A 21,064-nucleotide genomic window follows, 5' to 3' on the forward strand; every position below is an offset into this window, starting at 1 on the left:
TCCACATTAAACCATATGATTAGTTTCTACAAAAGCACAAGAATTGAAGTGATGTGTCTATTCTGTGTTGAGGCTCTTAAGATTGATTTTTTGCCCTTATTCTCTATCTCTCATTCTCAGCTGTCTGAATACTGAAGGTCTGATAGGGAACTAGAAAGATGAACAAACTAGGGGCAAATGGAATTCTTAGATGAAAGGAACCAGTTTCTTCTTATTTTTCTTTAAGTTTATTTTCAGAGAAAGAGAGAGAGAGCATGAGCAGGGGAGGGGAAGAGAGAAGGGGAGAAAAGAAATCCCAAGAAGGCTCCATGCTGTCAGTGCAGAGCCCAATGTGGGGCTCAGTCTCAGGAACCATGAGATCATGACCTGAGCTGAAATCAAGAGTTAGATGGTAAACCAACTGAGCCACCCAGGTGCCCTGAGGAACCAGAGTTCCTTAATTCCTGACCATAAAATTGTACTGTGGTAAGAGTGGAAGATGCTTCTTTATTTTGTTAAGCCACTTATATATCTAGGGTATTGTTTCATTTTAAAATTAAATTTGGTTGGGGGGAGGGGGCCCCTGGTGGCTCAGTCAGTTAATTGTCAGACTTCAGCTCAGGTCATGATCTCACAGTTTGTGGGTTCGAGCCCTGAGTTGGGCTCTGTACTGACAGCTCAGAGCCTAAAGCCTGCTTCGAATTCTGTGTAGCCGTCTCTCTCTGCCCCTACCCCACTTGTGCTCTGTCTCTGTCCCTCTCTCTCTCTCTCTCTCTCTCTGTCTCCAAAAATAAATAAATGTAAAAAAAAAATTAATTAAATTTGGTTTGGTGATGGTGATATTTAATTAAATAAAGAAGCACTCAATTCTCTGAATTAAGGAGAGGATAGGGTTTCAATCAGTCTACTCCAACGGGGGGTGGACATTCCATTTGTCCCAGCCTATAAGTAACCGACATCTTATTTGAGGCGAATCATGAGTAAAGTTCCCATTTGTATATAAACATGAAGGAAGTCCCTCAGCAATACCAAATCAGTCACAATAACGATTAGAGGGCCAATTTATAAGAAGCATGCGATAGTGAAGATAAGCAGCCTTAAAATACAGAAATGAAATGCAGTTTTGGACACATACTATTTTGACAAATAGAAAAGCACTATTCTGACAAATGGTCAAAGAACTCCAAAGAGAAAGAAGCAAATGTAATTGTAAGCACAAGTAGATACTGGGTTGGCAACTCTATGCCTGATAATTTTATCGCCATACCTACCTAGCAGTAGTTGAAATAGGAAAAAGGATTTCGACAGGAAACCTTCCTTTTCCTTTCTTTCCTAAATAATTTTGTGGCAAATGCTTATTGTTTGAAGTGGTTTACATTTGGAATCAGCTGGATACTTGCCTTGATGCCTGAGTAGAGACCATAACATGAAAAAAACTGTCTAGATACTTGTCAGCACACAGGACATGCTTCAGTTTCCACAAAATTTAATCTAGGAACCCAGCTCTCCACTTCTGAAAAGGGATCTCACCACCTAATGGGTTAAGAACAAAGCATACCATGTTCATGTGATAAAATATAGGGCAGATTTTTCTAAGGCTGTGGATGATCTAGATTTGAGTGAGTTATGAGAATAAAAATAAGAAAAGCAAATTGATGCTAATTATGAAGGATCAGGAATGCAATAGAAAGATTTTTTTAACTTTTTTTTTCCTGGTAGTAATACGGAACAACTAAGTGTGATTTCTCCACCAGAGGACACCCTCCCACCCCAAGTGCCAAGAAGGGCCTAAAGAGAGGGAACGTTTATCTACAGACAAAGTTTTTGAAAAAAAGAACTGTAATGACTGCACAGAAGAAGCAGTCTCTTAGAAATCAAAATGATGCATGAGAGATGTCCCCCAGGACGAGCATGACTACTTCCTATTTAAAAACAGCTAATGTTGGAAGCTAGCAAGAGTACTGGAGAATTACAGTCAATTACTGGCACAGAAGAAGAGCTTAAAACATTTATGGTTTACAAAACATCTACAGTCCCATAAATAGCCTCAGGCAAATCCATAAAGGTAAGCTATAATTGTGCTACTAGACTCTTTTATGTAAGGATACTATAAATTTGGGGCTCAAGATGCAAAGGACAAAATAGAAAAGCATAGAATTCTGAGATCTTTATCTGAAAACCCGTTAACTACTCTTGGAGAGGAAATATTTTTCTCTACCCTTCAAGATTCTTCTGGCTGGTCCAAGCATTAAATTAACATGAGACAGACTAAGGGTAGAAAATAAAGTTTAATTTTATGTGCACAGAGGTCTGATAAAAAAAAAAAAACAACAAATTTGAGACTCAAAGAAAACATGGTCACGTCGCTTTTACATATTTTTTAATTGTTTTATTTTTATATATTTTGAAAGAGAGAGAGTGAGAGAGAGGGAGCACACACACACAAGCATCAGAGGGACCAAACAGAGAGAGAGAGAGAGAAAGAGAGAGAATCCCAAGCAGGCTCCACACGGAAAGAAGTTCACAACAAAACATGAGATCATGACCTGAGCTGAAAGCAAGAGCTGGTTGCTTAACCAACTGAGCAGCACAGGCACCCTGCTTTTACACATTTTGGACAGAGGAATTCCAAATAGACTTTGGGCTGGGGTAGTAAAATAGCAAAAGGTAGAAGGTTTGTTCAAACAGGTTTATTCCACCCCGAATTCTCTATTTCTGAAGATAAGAATGTCTCTCTTTCTTCTGGTACAGGGAGGGTCACTTTCGCACTGGTAATTTATTTCCTGTTTCTGGAGACAAAAGGAGGAAGCGTCAGAGGGTTCTTCTTGCACTGGCCGGTTCTTTTTTTTTTTTTTTTTTTTTTTTTTTTTTTTTTTTTTAATATAACTTATTGTTAAGTTGGAAAACATACAGTGTACACAGGGTGCTCTTGGTTTTGGGGGAGATTACTGTGATTCATCACGTAAATGCAATACCCAAAGCTCATCCCAACAAGTGCCCTCCTCAATACCCCTCACCCATTTTCCCGTCTCCCCCGCCCCACCCCCACCACCATCAAGCTTAAGTTCCTTCTCTGCACTGAATAGTCTCTTATGGTTTGCCTCCTTCCCTCTCTGTTTGTAACTATTTTTCCCCTTCCCTTCCTTTCCCGTGGTCTTTCTGTTAAGTTTCTCAAGTTGCACATACGAGTGAAAATATATGATATCTTTCTCTGACTGACTTATTTCATTTAGCATAATACCCTCCAGTTCCGTGCATGTTGCTGCAAATGGCCAGATTTCATTCTTTCTCATAGCCAATTAGTATTCCATTGTATATATAAACCACATCTTTATCCATTCATCAGTTGATAGACATTTAGGTTCTTTCCGTAATTTGGCTATTGTTGAAAGCACTGCTGTAAACATTGAGAAACATGTGACCCTACGTGTCAACACTCCTGCGGCCTTTGGATAAATTCCTAGTAGTGCTATTGCTGGGTCGTAGGGTAGTTCTATTTTTAGTTTTTGAGGAAGCTCTACACTGTTTTCCAGAGTGGCTGCATCAGTTTGCATTCCCACCGATAGTGCAAGAGAGTTCCTGTTTTTCCACATCTTCACCAACATCTGTTGTTTCCTAAGTTGTTAATTTTAACCACTCTGACCAGTGTGAGGTGGCATCTCAATGTGGTTTTGATTTGTATTTCCTTAACGATGAGTGATATTGAGCATCTTTTCATGTGTCTGTTGGCCATCTGGATGTCTTCTTTGGAAACGTGTCTATTCATGCCTTCTGCCCATTTCTTCACCGGATTATTTGTTTTTCATGTGTTGAGTTTGGTAAGTTCTTTATAGATTTTGGATACTAACCTGTATCCAATATATCATTTGCAAATATCTTTTCCCATTCCATCAGTTGACCTTTAGTTTTGTCGATTGTTTCCTTTGCAGTGCAGAAACTTTGTATTTTCATGCGGTCCCAACAGTTCATTTTTGCTTTTATTTCCCTTGCCTTTGGAGAAGTGTCGAGTAAGAAGTTGCTGTGACTGAGGTCAAAGAGTTGTTACCTGTTTTCTCCTCAAGGTTTTTGATGGTTTTCTGTCTCACATTTAAGTCTTTCAACCATTTTGAGTTTATTTTTGTGTATGGTTTAAGAAAGTAGTCCAGTTTCATTCTTCTGCATGTTGCTGTCCAGTTCTCCCATTTGCTAAAGAGACTGTCTTTTTTCCATTGGAGACTCTTTCTTGCTTTGTCAAAGATTAGTTGGCCATACATTTGTGGGTCTAATTCTGGGTTCTCTATTCTATCCCATTGGTCTGTTTGTCTGTTTCTGTGCCAATACCATACTGTCTTGATGACTATAGCTTTGTAGTAGAGGCTAAAGTCTGGGGTTGTGATGCCTCCCACTTTGGTTTCCTTTTTCAACATTGCTTTGGCTATTCCAGGTCTTTTGTGGTTCCATACAAATCATTCTTTAGGAACTTTAATACAAAATCATCATTTTACCCTTGTGGCATGTTTTGAGGCAGCCTGCCCTGAATCCTTGCCCTACTGAACATAATCCATATAGTTCTTGCCTTTCTTAATGATAAAGTAAAGTAAAATTAGACATATGTCAAATAACAAAAATATTGATACTTATAATGAATTGATTCATTTAATGTCATTTTGAAAACTATTTATATTATTAGATTTGATGAAGTAGGAAAACATAATATTTTGGGGGGAAATCTGGAGACCAAGCATCTATAAAGTATAGTAGAATTGTTAAACATTGTTAACTGCCTGATGTTAGACAACAATATTAAATTATATGACAGTGGATCATAAAATCTTACATAGATAAAAAGGATTATATGGAAAGCAGTGTGATGAATGGTTTATTTTTCTAGATTGAATTAAAGGTTAATTGATATTTATCATGCATTGCATAAGACGTGTTAATAGGGAAGGTTATGGATGGGATAGGATTAATGCTTTCAGTATTTAGCAGGAGTGATGGGAGAGGTACATAAATAATAATACATATGTTTATTCCCACAGGAACAAAGGGTTGGTTTAAGTAATTGATTCTCATTGAAATATAAATGGGAAGACTTAAAACTCATCTAAATGAGAATTAGACAACATCTTAAAGGAAAAGATTTGATTTGAAACAAGATGGAATACACACACACACAAATGAACCCAGACAGAAACAATAGAAAAAAGCCTGTATCATAATTCACTCATAAGAGGGGTGCAATAACTACATATTGTTCCTGCACAATATGCTATAAGTCTCAATGCATACTTCTCATTGTCTCTAGGATTCGTACATGCAAGTATAAAATATGTATGTTTGGATTTTCTTTCTTGAATTGATTTTACTAGATTGTATGTTCATTTTTGAGATTTCACATATCATCTCCTAGAAACAGAGCAAAGCAATGGCAGAAATAACTTAAGAGATTACATAAATACATTAATGTATCTACTGAAATTAACAGGAAGGAGAATGTGGTTGGAAAATGTTAATGGACTAACCCTCTTTCATTTACTATGTCTGCAGATGGAGAATCGATTAAAAACAGGAATTTCAAATGTTACTACACTGGTGGAGTTTGTTCTCTTGGGGTTTTCTGATATTCCCAATCTCCACTGGACTCTTTTTGGGATATTTTTAGTCATCTACCTAACTATCCTGATGTGCAATAGCATCATAATATTGGTAACAAGAATTGACTCTGCTCTCCAGACCCCCATGTATTTTTTTCTTGGCAATCTCTCCTTCTTAGAAATCTGTTATGTAACAGTCACAATGCCCAGAATGCTCATGGACCTATTGACCCAGAAAGGAAATATTTCTTTCTTTGCCTGTGCTGCACAAATGTTTTTTTTCCTCACATTTGGAAGCTCAGAGTGTCTTCTCCTGACAGTGATGGCCTATGACCGCTACATGGCCATTTGTAACCCTCTGCAGTACCTTCTAATCATGAACCACAAGGTCTGTGTCCAGCTGGTGACTGTCTCCTGGATCAGTGTATTTCCATTTGTAATTGGGCAAACATGCCAGATTTTCTCTCTGCCCTTTTGTGGGTCTAACACAATTAATCATTTCTTCTGTGACATCCCCCCAGTACTCAAGCTAGCTTGTGGGGACACACTTGTGAATGAATTTGTGGTCTATGTAATTGCAGTGGCAATTGTCATGGTTCCATTTCTGTTGATTGTTGTCTCCTATGGCAAAATTATCTCCAGCCTTCTGAAATTGTCGTCAGCCAAAGGGAGGGCTAAAGCCTTCTCCACCTGTTCTTCTCACCTGATAGTTGTCGTCTTATTCTATGGAACGGCTACTATCAATTATACACAACTGAAATCAAATCAATCTGAAGGAGTTGGGAAATTGATCTCTCTTTTCTTCACCGTTTTGATCCCAACTTTGAATCCCATTATATATACTCTGAGGAACAAAGACATCACGGTAGCACTAAGAAAACTACTAACAAAGATTTTAATATGATTCAAATACTTGCAACTGCAGAAAGAATTTGCTTGTATGCTTGTCATGTAGAGACAACAGAGAAAAATGTCTCCTAATTTTGTCCCCCCATAATGTTCATTAATATCATCATAGCAACCTCACATCGTGTCAAGGAAACTTCCTTTCCAATGATTAAGTTGAGAGCTTCTGACAAATCGAAGTGCAAATTATTTCAATTGCGACAATCTCATTTATAATATTAATCTAATTTGTAATTGATAATCTAATACCTGTGTTTGTTTACGAATTTTGGGAAAACAGGTTTCTTCAAACGTGTTTCTTAAAGGTTTCTTCACAGTGCAAAAGAAAGCAGGAAGCAATGGGAAGGCGCTGTCAGTCGGAACATATTAAGACACTGGAGCGCGTCAACACCATACAATACAACACAGCCTCTCTAGACCATGTTTTAGAGCCCCTTCACTGAAGAAATTCCAAGCTTTCCTGACATGTGAGGGAGAAAGTAAATGTTTGTATAAAAAAAAATATTTTTGAAAAATAGAGAAGGTAGGCATTTCATAATGTCATACAACAGTTTACATGTGCCAGTGGTAGTGATTGTGATGCCCATTAGCCCACTTAGTATCCAGGAGGCTGTGGAACAGAAGAAAATATTGGCTTCCTGACAGTGTTAGGATTTCAAATGATTCCTGAGTCTTAATCATTTTTTTGCAGTTTGGATTTATTACAGAGAGAATATATCACGTAACTTACAAAAAAATAATAACTTTGTAGGCAGAAAACATAAAAGTTCACACAAAGAAAATTCTTGCATTACTCCCTTTCTTACTCTTACCGGATGTCAAATAGAATCCAGCAGAGAAATTTCAATATCTGCCAAATCATCTTTTATTTTTGATATGTAAGTGAGGCATCACTAAATTCTATTGCTGAAACTAATAGTACACTGTACGTTAACTGACTGAAATTTAAATGAAACATGAAACAAAAAAGAAAAGAAAGAAAGAACAGATTTTTCTTATGAACCAAAAGGAGTCGGGAGGGGTGCCTGGGTGGCTCAATTGTTTGAATGTCTGACTTGGGCTCAGGTCATGATCTCAGTGCTCCTGGGTTTGGGATCTGTGCTCACAGCTCAGAGCCTTTGGCCTGCTTAGGATTATGTCTCCTTCTCTACCCCTCCCCTTGCTCAAGGTCTGTCTCTCTCTATCTCAAAATTAAATAAAAATTAAAAAATTAAAAATAGAAGGATTCAGGATGTATAATATTTATAGTAATTTCTTATAAAACTAATTAAAAGGCCTTGGGCACCTGGGTGGCTCACTGGGTTAGTTCCGATTCTAGATTTTGGCTCAGGTCAGGATCTCATGGTTTCTGAGTTTGAGCCCCACGTTGGTCTCCATGCTGATAGTGTGGAGCCTGCTTGGGAGTGTTTCTCTCTCTCTCTCACCCTCCCCTGCTGTCTCTTTCTCTCAAAGTAAATACACTTAAAAAAAAATATTAAAAAGGCCTTCAACAATAGACACAAAAATGGATAAATTTAAGATTGTAAAAGTGAACAATGTTAAAATAAATGCCTGTCAGTGATTACTGAATGATGATATCTTCAAAAACAAAACCTGTGTCGGTAGTCAGAGGCAGAGATCAATATGTGTTTCTTATTCATATCATAATATCACAATGATACACTCATCAAAAAGACAAAAAAAAAAAAAAGACGAATCCTGTCCCATGTGTAAAATATCTGGAGCCATGGGACCTGTCACCCGACGCTCAGATGCGAATGGGTACACTATTTTGGCAGACAGCTAAAGAATCCTTCTTGGAGAATTGTACCCCTAGGTGTGTACCAGCAAAACTCCAATCGTATGTGTGCCAGGGAACATCTCCAAGAATGCTCATCTTTGGGGCGCCTGAGTGGCTCATTCGGTTAAACGTCTGACTTTGGGGCAGGTCATGATGTCACGGTTTGTGGGTTTGAACCCCGCATCAGTGCCTTTAGCAACAGCGTCTGTATTGTTGGCAAGGAGCCTGGAGCCTGCTTCAGAGTCTGTGTCTCCACCTTCCTCTGCCCCTCCTCCACGTGTGCTCTCACCCTCTCTCTCTCAAAAATAAATAAACTTAAAAAAAAAAAGAGGCCCATCTTTGCATCATTCATAGTAGCAAATTCTTATCAAATTAAATTGAGAAGTGATTCTGATTCTTAACACAGAGGTAAACTAGAAAGAGATAAAAATGAATAAAACACAATTATATACAATACTGCTGAAGGATATTGCGTAAAACCAGTCGTAATCATATTCTACACAACATTTTAGTTAAGGTTAAAAGACAGTACTTAGGAAGCCCATCATTGTTTTTAATGTTTTTTAAGTTTATGTATTTGTTTGTTTATTTATTTATTTATTTATTTATTTATTTATTTTTAAATGCAATTTATTGCCAATTTAGCTATCATAAAGTGTATACTGTGTAGGCTTGGTTTTGGTGGTACATCCCCGTGATTCATCGCTTACATACAATACCCAGTTGACAACAAGTGCCCTCTTCAGGGCCCATCACCATTTTCCCCTCTCCTACACCCCCCCCACCAGCCCTCAGTTTGTTCTCTGTGTTAAGAGCCTCTCATGGTTTGACTCCCTCTCTGTTTGAAAGTAATTTTCCCCTTTCCTTCCCCCATCATTGTCTGTTAAGTTTCTCAAGTTCCACATATGAATGAAAGCATATGATATCTGTCTTTCTTTGACTGACTTATTTCACATGGCATAATACCCTCCAGTTCCATCCACATTGTTGCAAATGGCAAGATTTCCTTCTTTCTCATTGCCAGGCGGTATTCCATTGTATATATAAGTCACATCTTAATCCATTCATCTGTTGATAAACATTTGGGCTCTCTCCATGAGTGGCTATTGTTGAAAGCACTGCCATAAACATTGGGGTACACTTGCCCTTATGAATCAGAATTCCTCTGTCATTTGGATAAATTCCTATTAGTGCTATTGCTGGGTAATAGGGTAGTTCCATTTTTAATTTTTCAGGAACCCCCACACTGTTTTCCATAGTGGCTCTAACAGTGTGCATTGCCACCAACAGTGCAAGGGGTTCCCGTTTCTCCACATCCTCACCAACATCTGTTGTTTCCTGAGTTGTTAATTTTAACCACTCTGACTTGTGTGAGGTGGTATCTCAATGTGGTTTTGATTTGTATGTCTCGGATGATGAGTGATGTTGAGCAACTTTTAATGTGTCTGTTGTCCATCTGGATGTCTTCTTTGGAAATGTGTCTATTCATGCCTTCTGCCGATTTCTTCACTGGATTATTTGTTTTTCATGTGTTGAGTTTGGTAAGTTCTCTATAGATTTTGTATACTAACCCTGTATCCAATATGTCATTTGCAAATATCTTTTCCCATTTGTCAGTTGGCTTTTAGTTTTGTTGATTGTTTCCTTTGTTGTGCAGAAGGTTTCTATCTTAATGAGTCCTCAATAGTTCATTTTTGCTGTTATTTCCCTTGCCTTTGGAGATGTGTTTAGTACAAAGTTGATACAGCTAAGGTCAAAGAGATTGTTGCCTGTTTTCTTCTCTAGGGTTTTGATGGTTTCCTGTCTCACATTTAGGTCTTTCAACCATTTTGAGTTTATTTTGTGTATGGTTTAAGAAAGTAGTCCAGTTTCATTCTTCTGCATGTTGCTGCCCAGTTCTCCCAGCACCATTTGCTAAAGAGACTGTTTTTTTCCATGGGAGACTCTTTTCTGCTTTGTCAAAGATTAGTTGGCCATAACATTTGTGGGTCTAATTCTGGGTTCTCCATTTTAGTCCATTGGTCTGTGGGTCTGTTTTTGTGCCAATACCATACTGTCTTGATGATTACAGCTTTGTAGTAGAGGCTAAAGTCTGGGATTGTGATGCCTCCCACTTTGGTTTTCTTTTTCAACATTACTTTGGATATTCAGTGTGTTTTGTGTTTCCATACAAATTGTAGTGTTGTTTGTTCTAGCTTGGGAAGAATGCAGATGCAATTTTCATTGGGATTTCATTGCTTGTGTAGATCGCTTTGAATAGTATGGACGCTTTAGAAGTATTTGTCCTTCCAATCCATGAGCATGGAAAGTTTTTCCATTTTTTTGTGTCTTCTTCAATTTCTTTCATAAGGTTTTTTTATATAAATTTAAGCACACAAATCTCTTACGTCTTTTGTTATGCATATTTCCTGGTATTTTATGGGTATTGGTGCAATTGTAAATGGGATCGATTTCTTGATTTCTCTTTCTGTTGCTTCATCTTGGTGTATAGAAATGCAACCAATTTCTGTACATTGAATTTATATCCTGTGACTTTGCTGAATTCATGTAGCAGTTCTCACAGATTTTTGGTGGAGTCTTTTGGGTTTTGCATGTTGAGTATCATGTCCTCTGCAAAAAGTGAAAGTTTGCCTTCTTTGCCTATTTGGATGCCTTTTATTTCATTTTGTTGTCTGATTGCTGAGGCTAGGACTTCCATCACTAAGTTAAACAACAGTGGTGAGAGTTGACATCCCTGTTGTGTTCCTGATCACAGGGAAAGCTCTCAGTCTTTCCCCATGGAGGATGATATTAGCTGTGGGCCTTTCATATATGATTTTTATGATGGTAAGATATGTTCCTTCTATCCCGACTGTCTTGACGGTTTTTTTTTTTAATTTTTTTTTCAACGTTTATTTATTTTTGGGACAGAGAGAGACAGAGCATGAACGGGGGAGGGGCAGAGAGAGAGGGAGACACAGAATCGGAAACAGGCTCCAGGCTCTGAGCCATCAGCCCAGAGCCCGACGCGGGGCTCGAACTCACGGACCGTGAGATCGTGACCTGGCTGAAGTCGGACGCTTAACTGACTGCGCCACCCAGGCGCCCCAGTCTTGACGGTTTTTATTAAGAAAGGAGGCTGTATTTGGCCAAATGCTTCATCTACATCTATTGACAGGATCATGTGGTTCTTTTCCTATCTTCTATTAATATGATGTATCACATTGATTGATTTGTGAATATTGAACCAGCCCTGTAGCCTAGGAACTAAGAAATAGTCACGAGTAATTAAGAAATAATGTAAATGAGATGCAAAATAAAATGAGGTGCAGTGACATCAAGGATGGAGGAAGCAGAGGGGAGAATAAGTGAAATAGAAGATAAAATTATGGAAAATGATGAAGCCAAGAAAAAGAGAGATAAGAAAATACTAGAACACGAAGGAAGAATTAAAGAACTAAGTGATTCAATAAAACATAATATTCATATAATAGGAATTCCAATAGAAGAGAGTGAGAAAAGGACAGAAGTTTTACCTGAACAAATTATAACTGTGAACTTCCCTAATCTGAGGAAGAAGCAGACATCCAAATCCCCAAGCCACAGAGAACTCTATTCAGAATCAACAAGAATAGGTCTCCACAGTATCTCATAGTGAAACTGGCAAAATACAAAGATAAAGAGAGAATTCTGAAAGCATCTAGGGAAACAAGGGCCTTAAACTACAAGGGTAGACACATAAGGGTAGTAGCAGAACTGTCTACTGAAACTTGGAAGCCAGAAGGGAGTGACAGGAAATAGTCTATGTGCTGAATAGGAAAAATATGCAGCCAAGAATCCTTTATCCAGCAAGGCTGTCATTCAGAATAGAAGGAGAGGTAAAGGCTTTCCCAGACAAACAAAAACTGAAGGAGTTCATGACCACTCATCCAGCCCTGTAGATCCTAAAGTGGTTCTGTGGGTGGAATGCTGCAAAGACTGGAAAAGCCTAGAGGTATCACCACAACCTCGATACCTACAGACAACACAATGACATTAAGTCTGTATCTTTCAAGAATCACTCTGAATGTAAAAGGACTAAGTGTGCCAGTAAAAAGTCATAGAGTATCAGAATGGATTAAAAAAAAAAAAAAAAAAACAAGATCCGGGGCACCTGGGTGGCTTGGTCAGTTGAGCATCTGACTTCAGCTCAGGTCATGACCTTGTAGTCCATGAGCCTGCTTCAAATTCTGTGTCTCCCTCTCTCTCTGCCTGCCCCCCAGCTTGTGCTATGTCTCTCTCTGCCTCAAAAATAAGTAAACATTAAAAAAAGCCAAGATCCAAGTATATGCTGTCTGCAAGAGACTCATTTCAGACCTGAGAACACCTTCAAATTGAAAGTGAGAGGGTGGAGAACACCTAACATGCTACTTGAAATCAAAGAAAGGTAGAGTAGCCATACTCATATCAGACAAATGATATTTTAAACTGAAGATTGTAACAAGAGAAGAAGAAGAACATTATATCATAATTAAGGCATCTATCCATCAAGTAGAGCTAACAATTGTAAATGTTATATATTTAGGAAGCACCCAAATATATAAATGAAGTAATCACACCATACACATACAATTACCATGGTAATTGTAGGTGACTTACAATTTTTCCACTTACAGTGGAGTGACTTACTCCACTTACAACAATGAACAGATCATCTGGGCAGAAAATCATAAAGAAACAGTGGCCTTGAACGATACACTGGACCAGACGGACTTGACAGATATATTCACAATTTTTCATCCAAAAGCAGCAGAATACACATTCCTCTCTAGTGCACATGGAACATTCTCCAAGATAGACCACATACCGGGTCACAAAAAAGTCCTCAATAAATATAAAAGAATTGAGATCATACCATGCATATTTTCAAATCCCAATGCTATGAACCTTGAAAACAACCACAAGGAAAAAACTATGAAAGTCTCCAAATTCATGGAGGTTAAAGACCATCCTACTAAAGAATGATTGAGTCACCCAGGAAATTAATGAAGAAATTTTAAAATATACAGAAGCAAATGAAAATGAAAGCACAACAGTCCAAAGCCTTTGGGATGCAGAAAAGGCAGTCCTGAGAGGAAAATACATTGCAATCCAGGACTATCTAAAGAAACAAGAAAAATCCCAAATACAAAACCTAACCTCACACCTAAAGGAACTAGAAGCACACCAGCAAAGAAACTGCAAAAACAGCAGAAGAAAAATTGTGAACATTAGAGCAGAAGTAAATAATATAGAATACAAAAGAACAGTAGAACAGGTCAAGAATCAAACAGCTTATTTTTTTAAGAATAACAAAATTGATAAGCCCCTAGCCAGTCTTCTCAAAAAGAGAAAAGAGAAACCCAAATAGATAAAATCTCAAATGAAAGAGGGGAGATCACAACCAACACCACAGAAATACAAACAATTATCAGAGAATACTATGAGAAATTACATGCCAACAAACTGGACAACCTGGAAAATGTGGACAAATTCCTAGACACCCACACACTACCAAAACTCAAATGGGTAGAAATAGAAAATTTGTAGAGAGCCATAACCAGTGAGTACATCGAATCAGTTATCAAAAATCCCCCCCAAAATAAGAGTCCTGGGCCAGATGGCTACCCAGGGAAATTCTACCAGACATTTAAGCCAAAGTTAATATCTATTCTTCTCGAGCTGTTCCAAAAAATAGAAATGGGAGGAAAGCTTTTGGACTCATTCTATAAAGCCAGCATTACCTTGATTACCCAAACCAGCCAGAGACCCCACTAAAAAGGAGAACTATAGGCAAATACCCCCAATTAATAGGAATGCAAAACTTTTCAACTACATAATATCAAATTGAATTCAACAGTATATTAAAATAATTATTCACCATGATTGAGTGGGATTCATTCCTCAGTCAACACTTCTATAAATAGAAAACCAAGCCACGTATAATTTCAAACGCTGAAATCAAATAAATAATTTCCATTCCTGTTTAAGATGTGATGGGTCACGGCAGGCCAGTCTTATTGCAAGCCCTGGAAAAAAAATGGATACATTATAAAATTCGTATTTTAGATGCATCATAGAGTTGTGAGAGAAAAACTAGAGGAAAATATCAAAATTAAATCTCCTTAAACAGAGGATAATAACTCAGAGAATTATTCACACTTAGGTGGCTTACAGTCTTTTGCAAGTACACAATTGTTGCAATATCATGCTATTGTGTAACTCCATGTATGTACATATATTGTTGATTGATACAAAAAAGAAACACAGTCATGTTGTGGGTCCATGGTGCCGATTTCCTCTCCATAGATCAATGCATAGGGAGATGTCTCTAATTTTTTAAACTAAATCATTATTTAAATTAATTTTTTTCATAAATGAATATATCCTTGCTTAAGGCATGTTTTTTTTTCCTTTCTTTATTACTTCATCTGTTTAGTATAGTTTTCTAATTATATTTTGGACTTTTTTATTGATATTTAAGAACAAAACAAGAGCACTTCATTTGAGACATCATGTGTAATTATTTTTCTCATTGTATAAATTCTATCCAACTTTACTTTGGGCTCTTGTTTCTTTTATCATGCAGAATTATTTATTTTGATAGAGTATTTTTTTCTATTTTTGAAACATAAGACCTTCTTCTCAGAATGCTCACCTCACTTCACTCTCTTAAGTACTTGAACCTGGGATAGCATTGGGAGTTTTCCTGCTGTAATGCGCTTTTGACAAAAGTTAAACTTTTTTTTCCTCTATGGCTGCCCAACTGTTCCAAGAGCATTTATATGTCCATATCTGGCCAATTTGGTAGACTATCTTTACTGAAAGACAAATTATCATTTGCATTTGAGTATTTTTTTTTTTCCTCAAGATTCTACTCAATGGCATCAGATCTCTACCCATGCCTAGTAGTCCACCTTACTGATGACGAGGCTTTGAAGTCCTCAGCAGATGCTTCTTGGATGCACATCCTCAGGAACTCCAGCCTGGACCACCTTTCACTCCCTTGCTGAGCTCTGTCACATCTGGCTCCCCTATACATTCTCTTCCATGACCTTGGGCACCTGCTCCTGATATATTGTAATTATCTTCCTTAATCACTCCCTGTTATCACATTGCTGTAGGAGTTTCTTATCTCAGAAATATTTTTTCTTCCTAATCATCAACCCCTAGTAATCACTATTTGCTAAATAACAGGAAGCAATATCCTCTTTCTGACATAATAAATTGATCCCAAGCCAAGATTCTTAAGCAGTCCTTTGGGGATGGGGGAATGACTTTCCCAAAAGTGAAGCTTAGAATTCACAGACCATTTGCTCAGAGTCTTTCCCATTATCTCAGCTGAACTTATTTCAGATTCTCATTTTATCCTAAGTAAAGCTTGAAAATATTCACACTTTGAAAATGTGACATGAAATTGGGAAAAGACAGTGAGGGATATGCTGCAAAAGAAACAGTTCCCCCAGTTCAGATTAACCTTGGGCTAAAATTTTAATTTTTGAACCATGTGTAATGCATTCAACTGCTAAATCTCAGGTTGCAAAGGTGGCCATGAAGAAGCCAATAGTATAGTAGTTTTGTATGTAATTATAACACTTGTCATCAGAACACTTAATACAATGGTCACATAGGCCAGCCTCTAAGTAGTGACCAAGGAACTTATTCTACAGGAGAACACAAGATAAACAGTTCAAGATCTCAATCTAACTGGAACAGAGGCTCCATACAGAGCATTTATAATAGATCAAGTGAGAATTGGATATGTGTCGATTTTGGGTGGTCTCAGGTATAATGCTCAGCACCCTGTTCATGTCTAAGAAATCAGATGTGCTATGCACATTATTCCAAGGAGCTCTTGAAAAGAAGGTATTCTGGGTAGACTAAGAGCTTTGTGGAAAAAAATAAATATAACAAATCAGAGAGTGCCAAAGTGATGCTTCTAATTAGAAATGTAAGTTTTCCAGGTGGAAGAGATCCCTGGGGTAGAGATAACTACTTTTATTTAAAGAGAGTTTGTATTTAGAAAGCACAGAATATTATAAAGGTGGCTTGAGTATCTTTGATGAAACAAGTGATTTTCAACCACAGCAATCGAGTTGAATCATTAAACCCTCTACAGTGAGAAAAGTCAACATTCCAAATAAGAAAGGTAAATGTAAACTAATTTATACTGATTTTAGGCTTTAGAACCTACTTTTAAACATAAAATTAGTATTAAAGTAGCAAATTTGTCATTTTATTAGAGTGATTATTTTATATTTCTGATTCTATTAAATAAAATTTACAATGAAATGATAATAAATAATGGTATTCAGTCACTTTGACATACTGAAAACTGTAATAATTGAAGCATTTTTCTAGGTATAGATAATATTATAGGAAAATTCATTTTGAGCAAACACATTGAACAAATAATTGTCACATTTACATATTCAACCTGATATTGTAATCAGAAATGTGAAGCAAAACAGTCTATGAAACAATGTTATAACCACTGGGGAATCCAAAGAACATTTATTTTAAGGAAAAAATGATAAAATTAAGAATTAGTAAAATAATGAAAAAGAGTTTTAAATTCAATATTGTTTTTAAATTAATTTAAGGTTTAAGTAGCTAATTTATATCAAATACACAAATATAGATGAGACTTGGTTGGCTCCCAATATTTAAATGACCTAGAATGTTGTTATACATTTCCTTAATCATTTGGAGTTTTTCAGAGAGTAGAGGCTTGGATTTAAATAAAACCACATAACTATATTAAGTTGTATTTTCCCTTTATCAATAATAATGTAAATGTTTACAAGAAAGGAAGTATATAATTTTATGAGAACACCCAGCAGAGCAAATCTCTGCTCTTTCTACCTTGTTCCACTCTTGAGAAATACATACACAAATCTTACTATTTCATGTTATGCATAGATGATACCATCACCAAAATGTTGGGTTTGAACAGTTAGAAATTATATTTTACTTAGCACTGAAAGTAAATTTATTCTAATAAGAATCATGGGAAAAAAAAAGAATCATGAAATAATTTATCTTAAATATGTGCCATTTGTAAAAAGTGACACATGAAGATTGGACTTTTGTATATTAATCTGTTTCTCCCCTTTAAGAGTAATAACTTTATTTGAAACATGTTTGCTGCCTTACTTAATTTCAGAATCATATACTAAGCACCACCATAGGTATACAAGCATTTCATAAGATTTATATTGATCCTAACTGGGAAAATAGTCACAGTCCTTACTTCTCAAGTCAAGAGCATTAATGAAAGAAAATGCATATGAAAGATATTTAGCCAAATTGTGATGCTTTTGGTTCAATGCTGATACGCACTCTTGACATTAGGTTCACAGAGCAGAGATAATAATGTAAACATAAATATTGGCAGAGAATTCATGGAGAATTCACACCTTAAGTGTGTGACATTTTTATTAAATTCTGTTGATTGCTTTAAGATCTCATTCCATTTCCGCATTAGTCATGTGATACATAAAGTAGAGAATTTCTTACATGCCACATAAAACAGAGAGTACAATTTAGAAGAATAAATTTTAATTTTCTTTTTTTTAACTTTTTTTTTTTAACGTTTATTCATGTTTGAGAGACAGAGCATGAGTCAGAGAGGGGCGGAGAGAGAGGGAGACACAGAATCTGAAGCAAGCTCCCGGCCCTGAGCTGTCAGCCCTATGGTGGGGCTCAAACCCACAAACTGTGAGATCGCGACCTGATTCGAAGACGGAGTCAGTTGGCTGAGCCACCCAGGCATCCCATAGAAGAAATAATTTCAGTGTTTAGTAACAGTAATAACTGCAGCCTTTAAAGACACTTTTACGAGCTCCAGAACTTCAAGTTGTTTGACAGATATGAGATCGATTAATTAACATAAAAATCCTAAGTGTTGGTGCGGTATTTAGCCAATCACGGAGTTGACTGAACCACAGCACAAGGAGATTAAGCATCTCTCATGAGGTCACATGGCTCGCAGGTGGTGGAGCCATAATTTAAATCTGGCCCATCTTGGCAGGACTGTATTTTTTATCCATGACACTATATTATGCTGTGTTTGGTGGACAAAGTCTAGACCCACCAGAATGGAGAGGCGAAAAGCATGGCTCGGACCCATCTTGAGGCAAGAAATTCCAAGGGTGCAATATCGAAGGAGGCATTCACTTTCTGGATTATGCAACACAGAATCACCCCTGAGAGTGAGTGAATGCCTCTTAAATTTTGTACCTGAGGAGTCTCACTCACCTTACCTTAGTAGTCCTGACCCTGATGAAAGGAAAGAAAGAAAACATAGCAGCGATCACCCACAAGTAACTCAATAATTCTAATGAATACCATTTCTCTAAACAACGTGGTACAGTCTTAGGGACTAAAGACTTAAGAGCATAATATCATATTCATAGCATTTTCATGATTATAGTTATAAAACCATAACTAATAAACAATCCGAATAAAATTGTTAGGTAATTTTACCAATATTACCTCATTTAATTATGATGAATAAGGAAGCAAACCCTAAAAATTTTGAGCAGTTGCTTAATGTCACACAGATAATAAATCACGCAGTCAGGATTCAAACGTAAGCCCAGTAAAAAAAATAGGCAATGACTTGTAATCACAAAACCTATGTGCACATGATCAAATTATCAATCGCTGGTAAGTCGCGATGTTCTTGCCTTCAAGAGAAGTGAGTTTAGAAACTGTTGCTTGAAGTGTTTTGTGAGGAACAATAGAGACAGTGGAAATACAAGTAGCACACAGAATCGTTTCTCCCCCTGCCCACTCACATATGCACAGGTAATGAACACACTTCACGCCCTCCCTACTTTCCTGGGGTTCACCGCTTGGCTGTTTCTCAATCTCTATCTACACTCCCAGGCAACTTTTCCCAAATAACCGCGTCCTCCCCCCCGCCCCGCTCTCTCCACCTTGTTCCACTCTTAATGTTCCCCACTTAGTATCTTACCAAAAGGTATTTGTTGCATTCCCCTATGTGTGATAAAATATTCCTTTTTGGGGGTAATTTGCCTAATAATGTGAACTGTATAATAAGAAAATGTATGATCAGGATCAACAAGTATTGTAGGGTAACGACAGTGTTCAAGCAGGCAGTTGAAAAATGTACGAGGAAGACAAAGTCTGATAGAGTACTATTGAATGGTGGTGGAGAATAATCATAGAGAACAATAGGACTGTCAAGGAATGAAATGAAAAGTGGGACCAAATGGCAAAGCTGGAGATCTGTCTTCAGTGATTGCCAATTTTTCCACTGTCTGCGCTGAGTAGGGCATAGTTTGGTTTATCCTGGGCTGTATTCAGAAAGTGTATGGAAGAATCTTCAAAGACATTTGAAGGGAGTGTATACAGTGATAATCCATAGGATCTAAACTGAGAAAGTGAGAAATACACAAATAGTAACATTATTAAATTAGAAACAATTACAATGGTTAAGAAAATCAATATAAATATCCTAATGCAATTTAGAAAACAGGTATTGATCTCTTAAGGTAAACTAAAAGTAGAAGCTAAATTTGCCCCTTTTGCAGATGCAACACAAAGAAAAACCACCAGAAGCAAACCTAACTGAACTGATAGAATTTGTTCTCTTGGACTTTGCTGATGTTCCCCATCTCCGGTGGCTTCTATTTGGATTGTTCTCGGTCATCTATATCGCTATTGTGATGAGTAATGGCATCATATTTCTAATAACAAAATTGGATCCTGCACTTCAGACTCCTATGTACTATTTCCTTGGCAATTTTTCCTTTTTAGAAATCTGCTATGTGTCAGTTACTCTCCCCAGAATGCTTATGAACCTTTGGACCCAGAGAAGAACAATTTCATTAGTTGCCTGTGCCACACAGATGTGCTGTATTCTTGTGTTGGGAGCCACGGAGTGTTTCCTGCTGACAGTGATGGCCTATGACCGCTACGTGGCCATCTGTAACCCTCTGCACTACCCTCTAGTCATGAACCATAAGATCTGTATCCAGCTGGTGGCTGGCTCCTGGATCAGTGGAATTCCAGTCCAGATAGGGCAAACGTTCCAGATTTTCTCTCTGTCCTTTTGTGGCTCCAATTTAATTGACCACTTCTTCTGTGACATCCCCCCAATCATCAAGCTTGCTTGTGGGGACACATTTGTGAGTGAAATGTTGATCTACATAGCTGCTGTGTTGATTGTCACCATTCCCTTTCTGTTGATACTTATCTCCTATAGCAAAATCATCTCCACAGTCCTTCAATTGCCATCAGCCACAAGTCGGGCCAAAGCCTTCTCCACCTGTTCTTCTCATCTTATTGTCGTGGCATTGTTCTTTGGATCAGCCGTTATCACTTACTTAAGACCCAAACACAGTCACTCAGCAGGAATTGACAAAGTACTTTCTCTTTTCTACACAATTGTGACTCCCATGTTTAATCCCATGATATACAGTCTAAGGAACAAGGATGTCATCATGGCATTGAGAAGATTGCTATATAAGTAATTCACTTCATTAAAAATGTTATAGGAATTCATTTCTTATATATTGGTACTGAAATTTCAACAGATATTTATATCAAACTGTAATATTTGTCTATACAGTGGTAGCTTTTTTCCAAATTAAAAATTACTTGTAATGTGTAATGCATCAAGTCATAATATATGTATGTGTTATCAAATAAAAAATCATTCTACTGGTAATTTTATAGTTTTATTGTGTTTTATTTTCCTCTCATAGTAATAACTCTTGACAAAGATTGATATCATAGACTTAACTGTAATATAAACACAGTTATATCACTTATTGGAACCCATGTCATTCATTTA

General features: G+C 37.1%; 2 protein-coding genes across 2 annotated transcripts; both read left to right on the forward strand.

Moving 5' to 3' along the window:
* The first annotated feature begins 5,490 nt into the window (after positions 1 to 5,490).
* On the forward strand, positions 5,491 to 6,459 carry LOC121043824 (olfactory receptor 10AG1-like). The gene has a single exon (XM_040495826.1). The coding sequence runs from the start codon at positions 5,509 to 5,511 to the stop codon at positions 6,457 to 6,459; it is 951 nt and encodes a 316-aa protein (XP_040351760.1). The 5' UTR covers positions 5,491 to 5,508.
* A 13,325-nt stretch (positions 6,460 to 19,784) lies between these two features.
* On the forward strand, positions 19,785 to 20,741 carry LOC121043825 (olfactory receptor 10AG1-like). Its single transcript, XM_040495827.1, has one exon. It carries the CDS (start codon positions 19,800 to 19,802, stop codon positions 20,739 to 20,741), a length of 942 nt encoding a protein of 313 aa, XP_040351761.1. The 5' UTR covers positions 19,785 to 19,799.
* Positions 20,742 to 21,064: the final 323 nt, after the last annotated feature.

The sequence above is a fragment of the Herpailurus yagouaroundi genome, unplaced genomic scaffold (assembly GCF_014898765.1).
Source record: "Herpailurus yagouaroundi ecotype Mexico unplaced genomic scaffold, PumYag 187, whole genome shotgun sequence".
NCBI lineage: Eukaryota > Metazoa > Chordata > Mammalia > Carnivora > Felidae > Herpailurus > Herpailurus yagouaroundi.

What these genes read in the sequence shown, in the direction of transcription:
- LOC121043824 (XM_040495826.1), top strand. Translation starts at nt 5,509, where the DNA reads ATGGAGAATCGATTAAAAACAGGAATTTCAAATGTTACTACACTGGTG.
- LOC121043825 (XM_040495827.1), top strand. Translation starts at nt 19,800, where the DNA reads ATGCAACACAAAGAAAAACCACCAGAAGCAAACCTAACTGAACTGATA.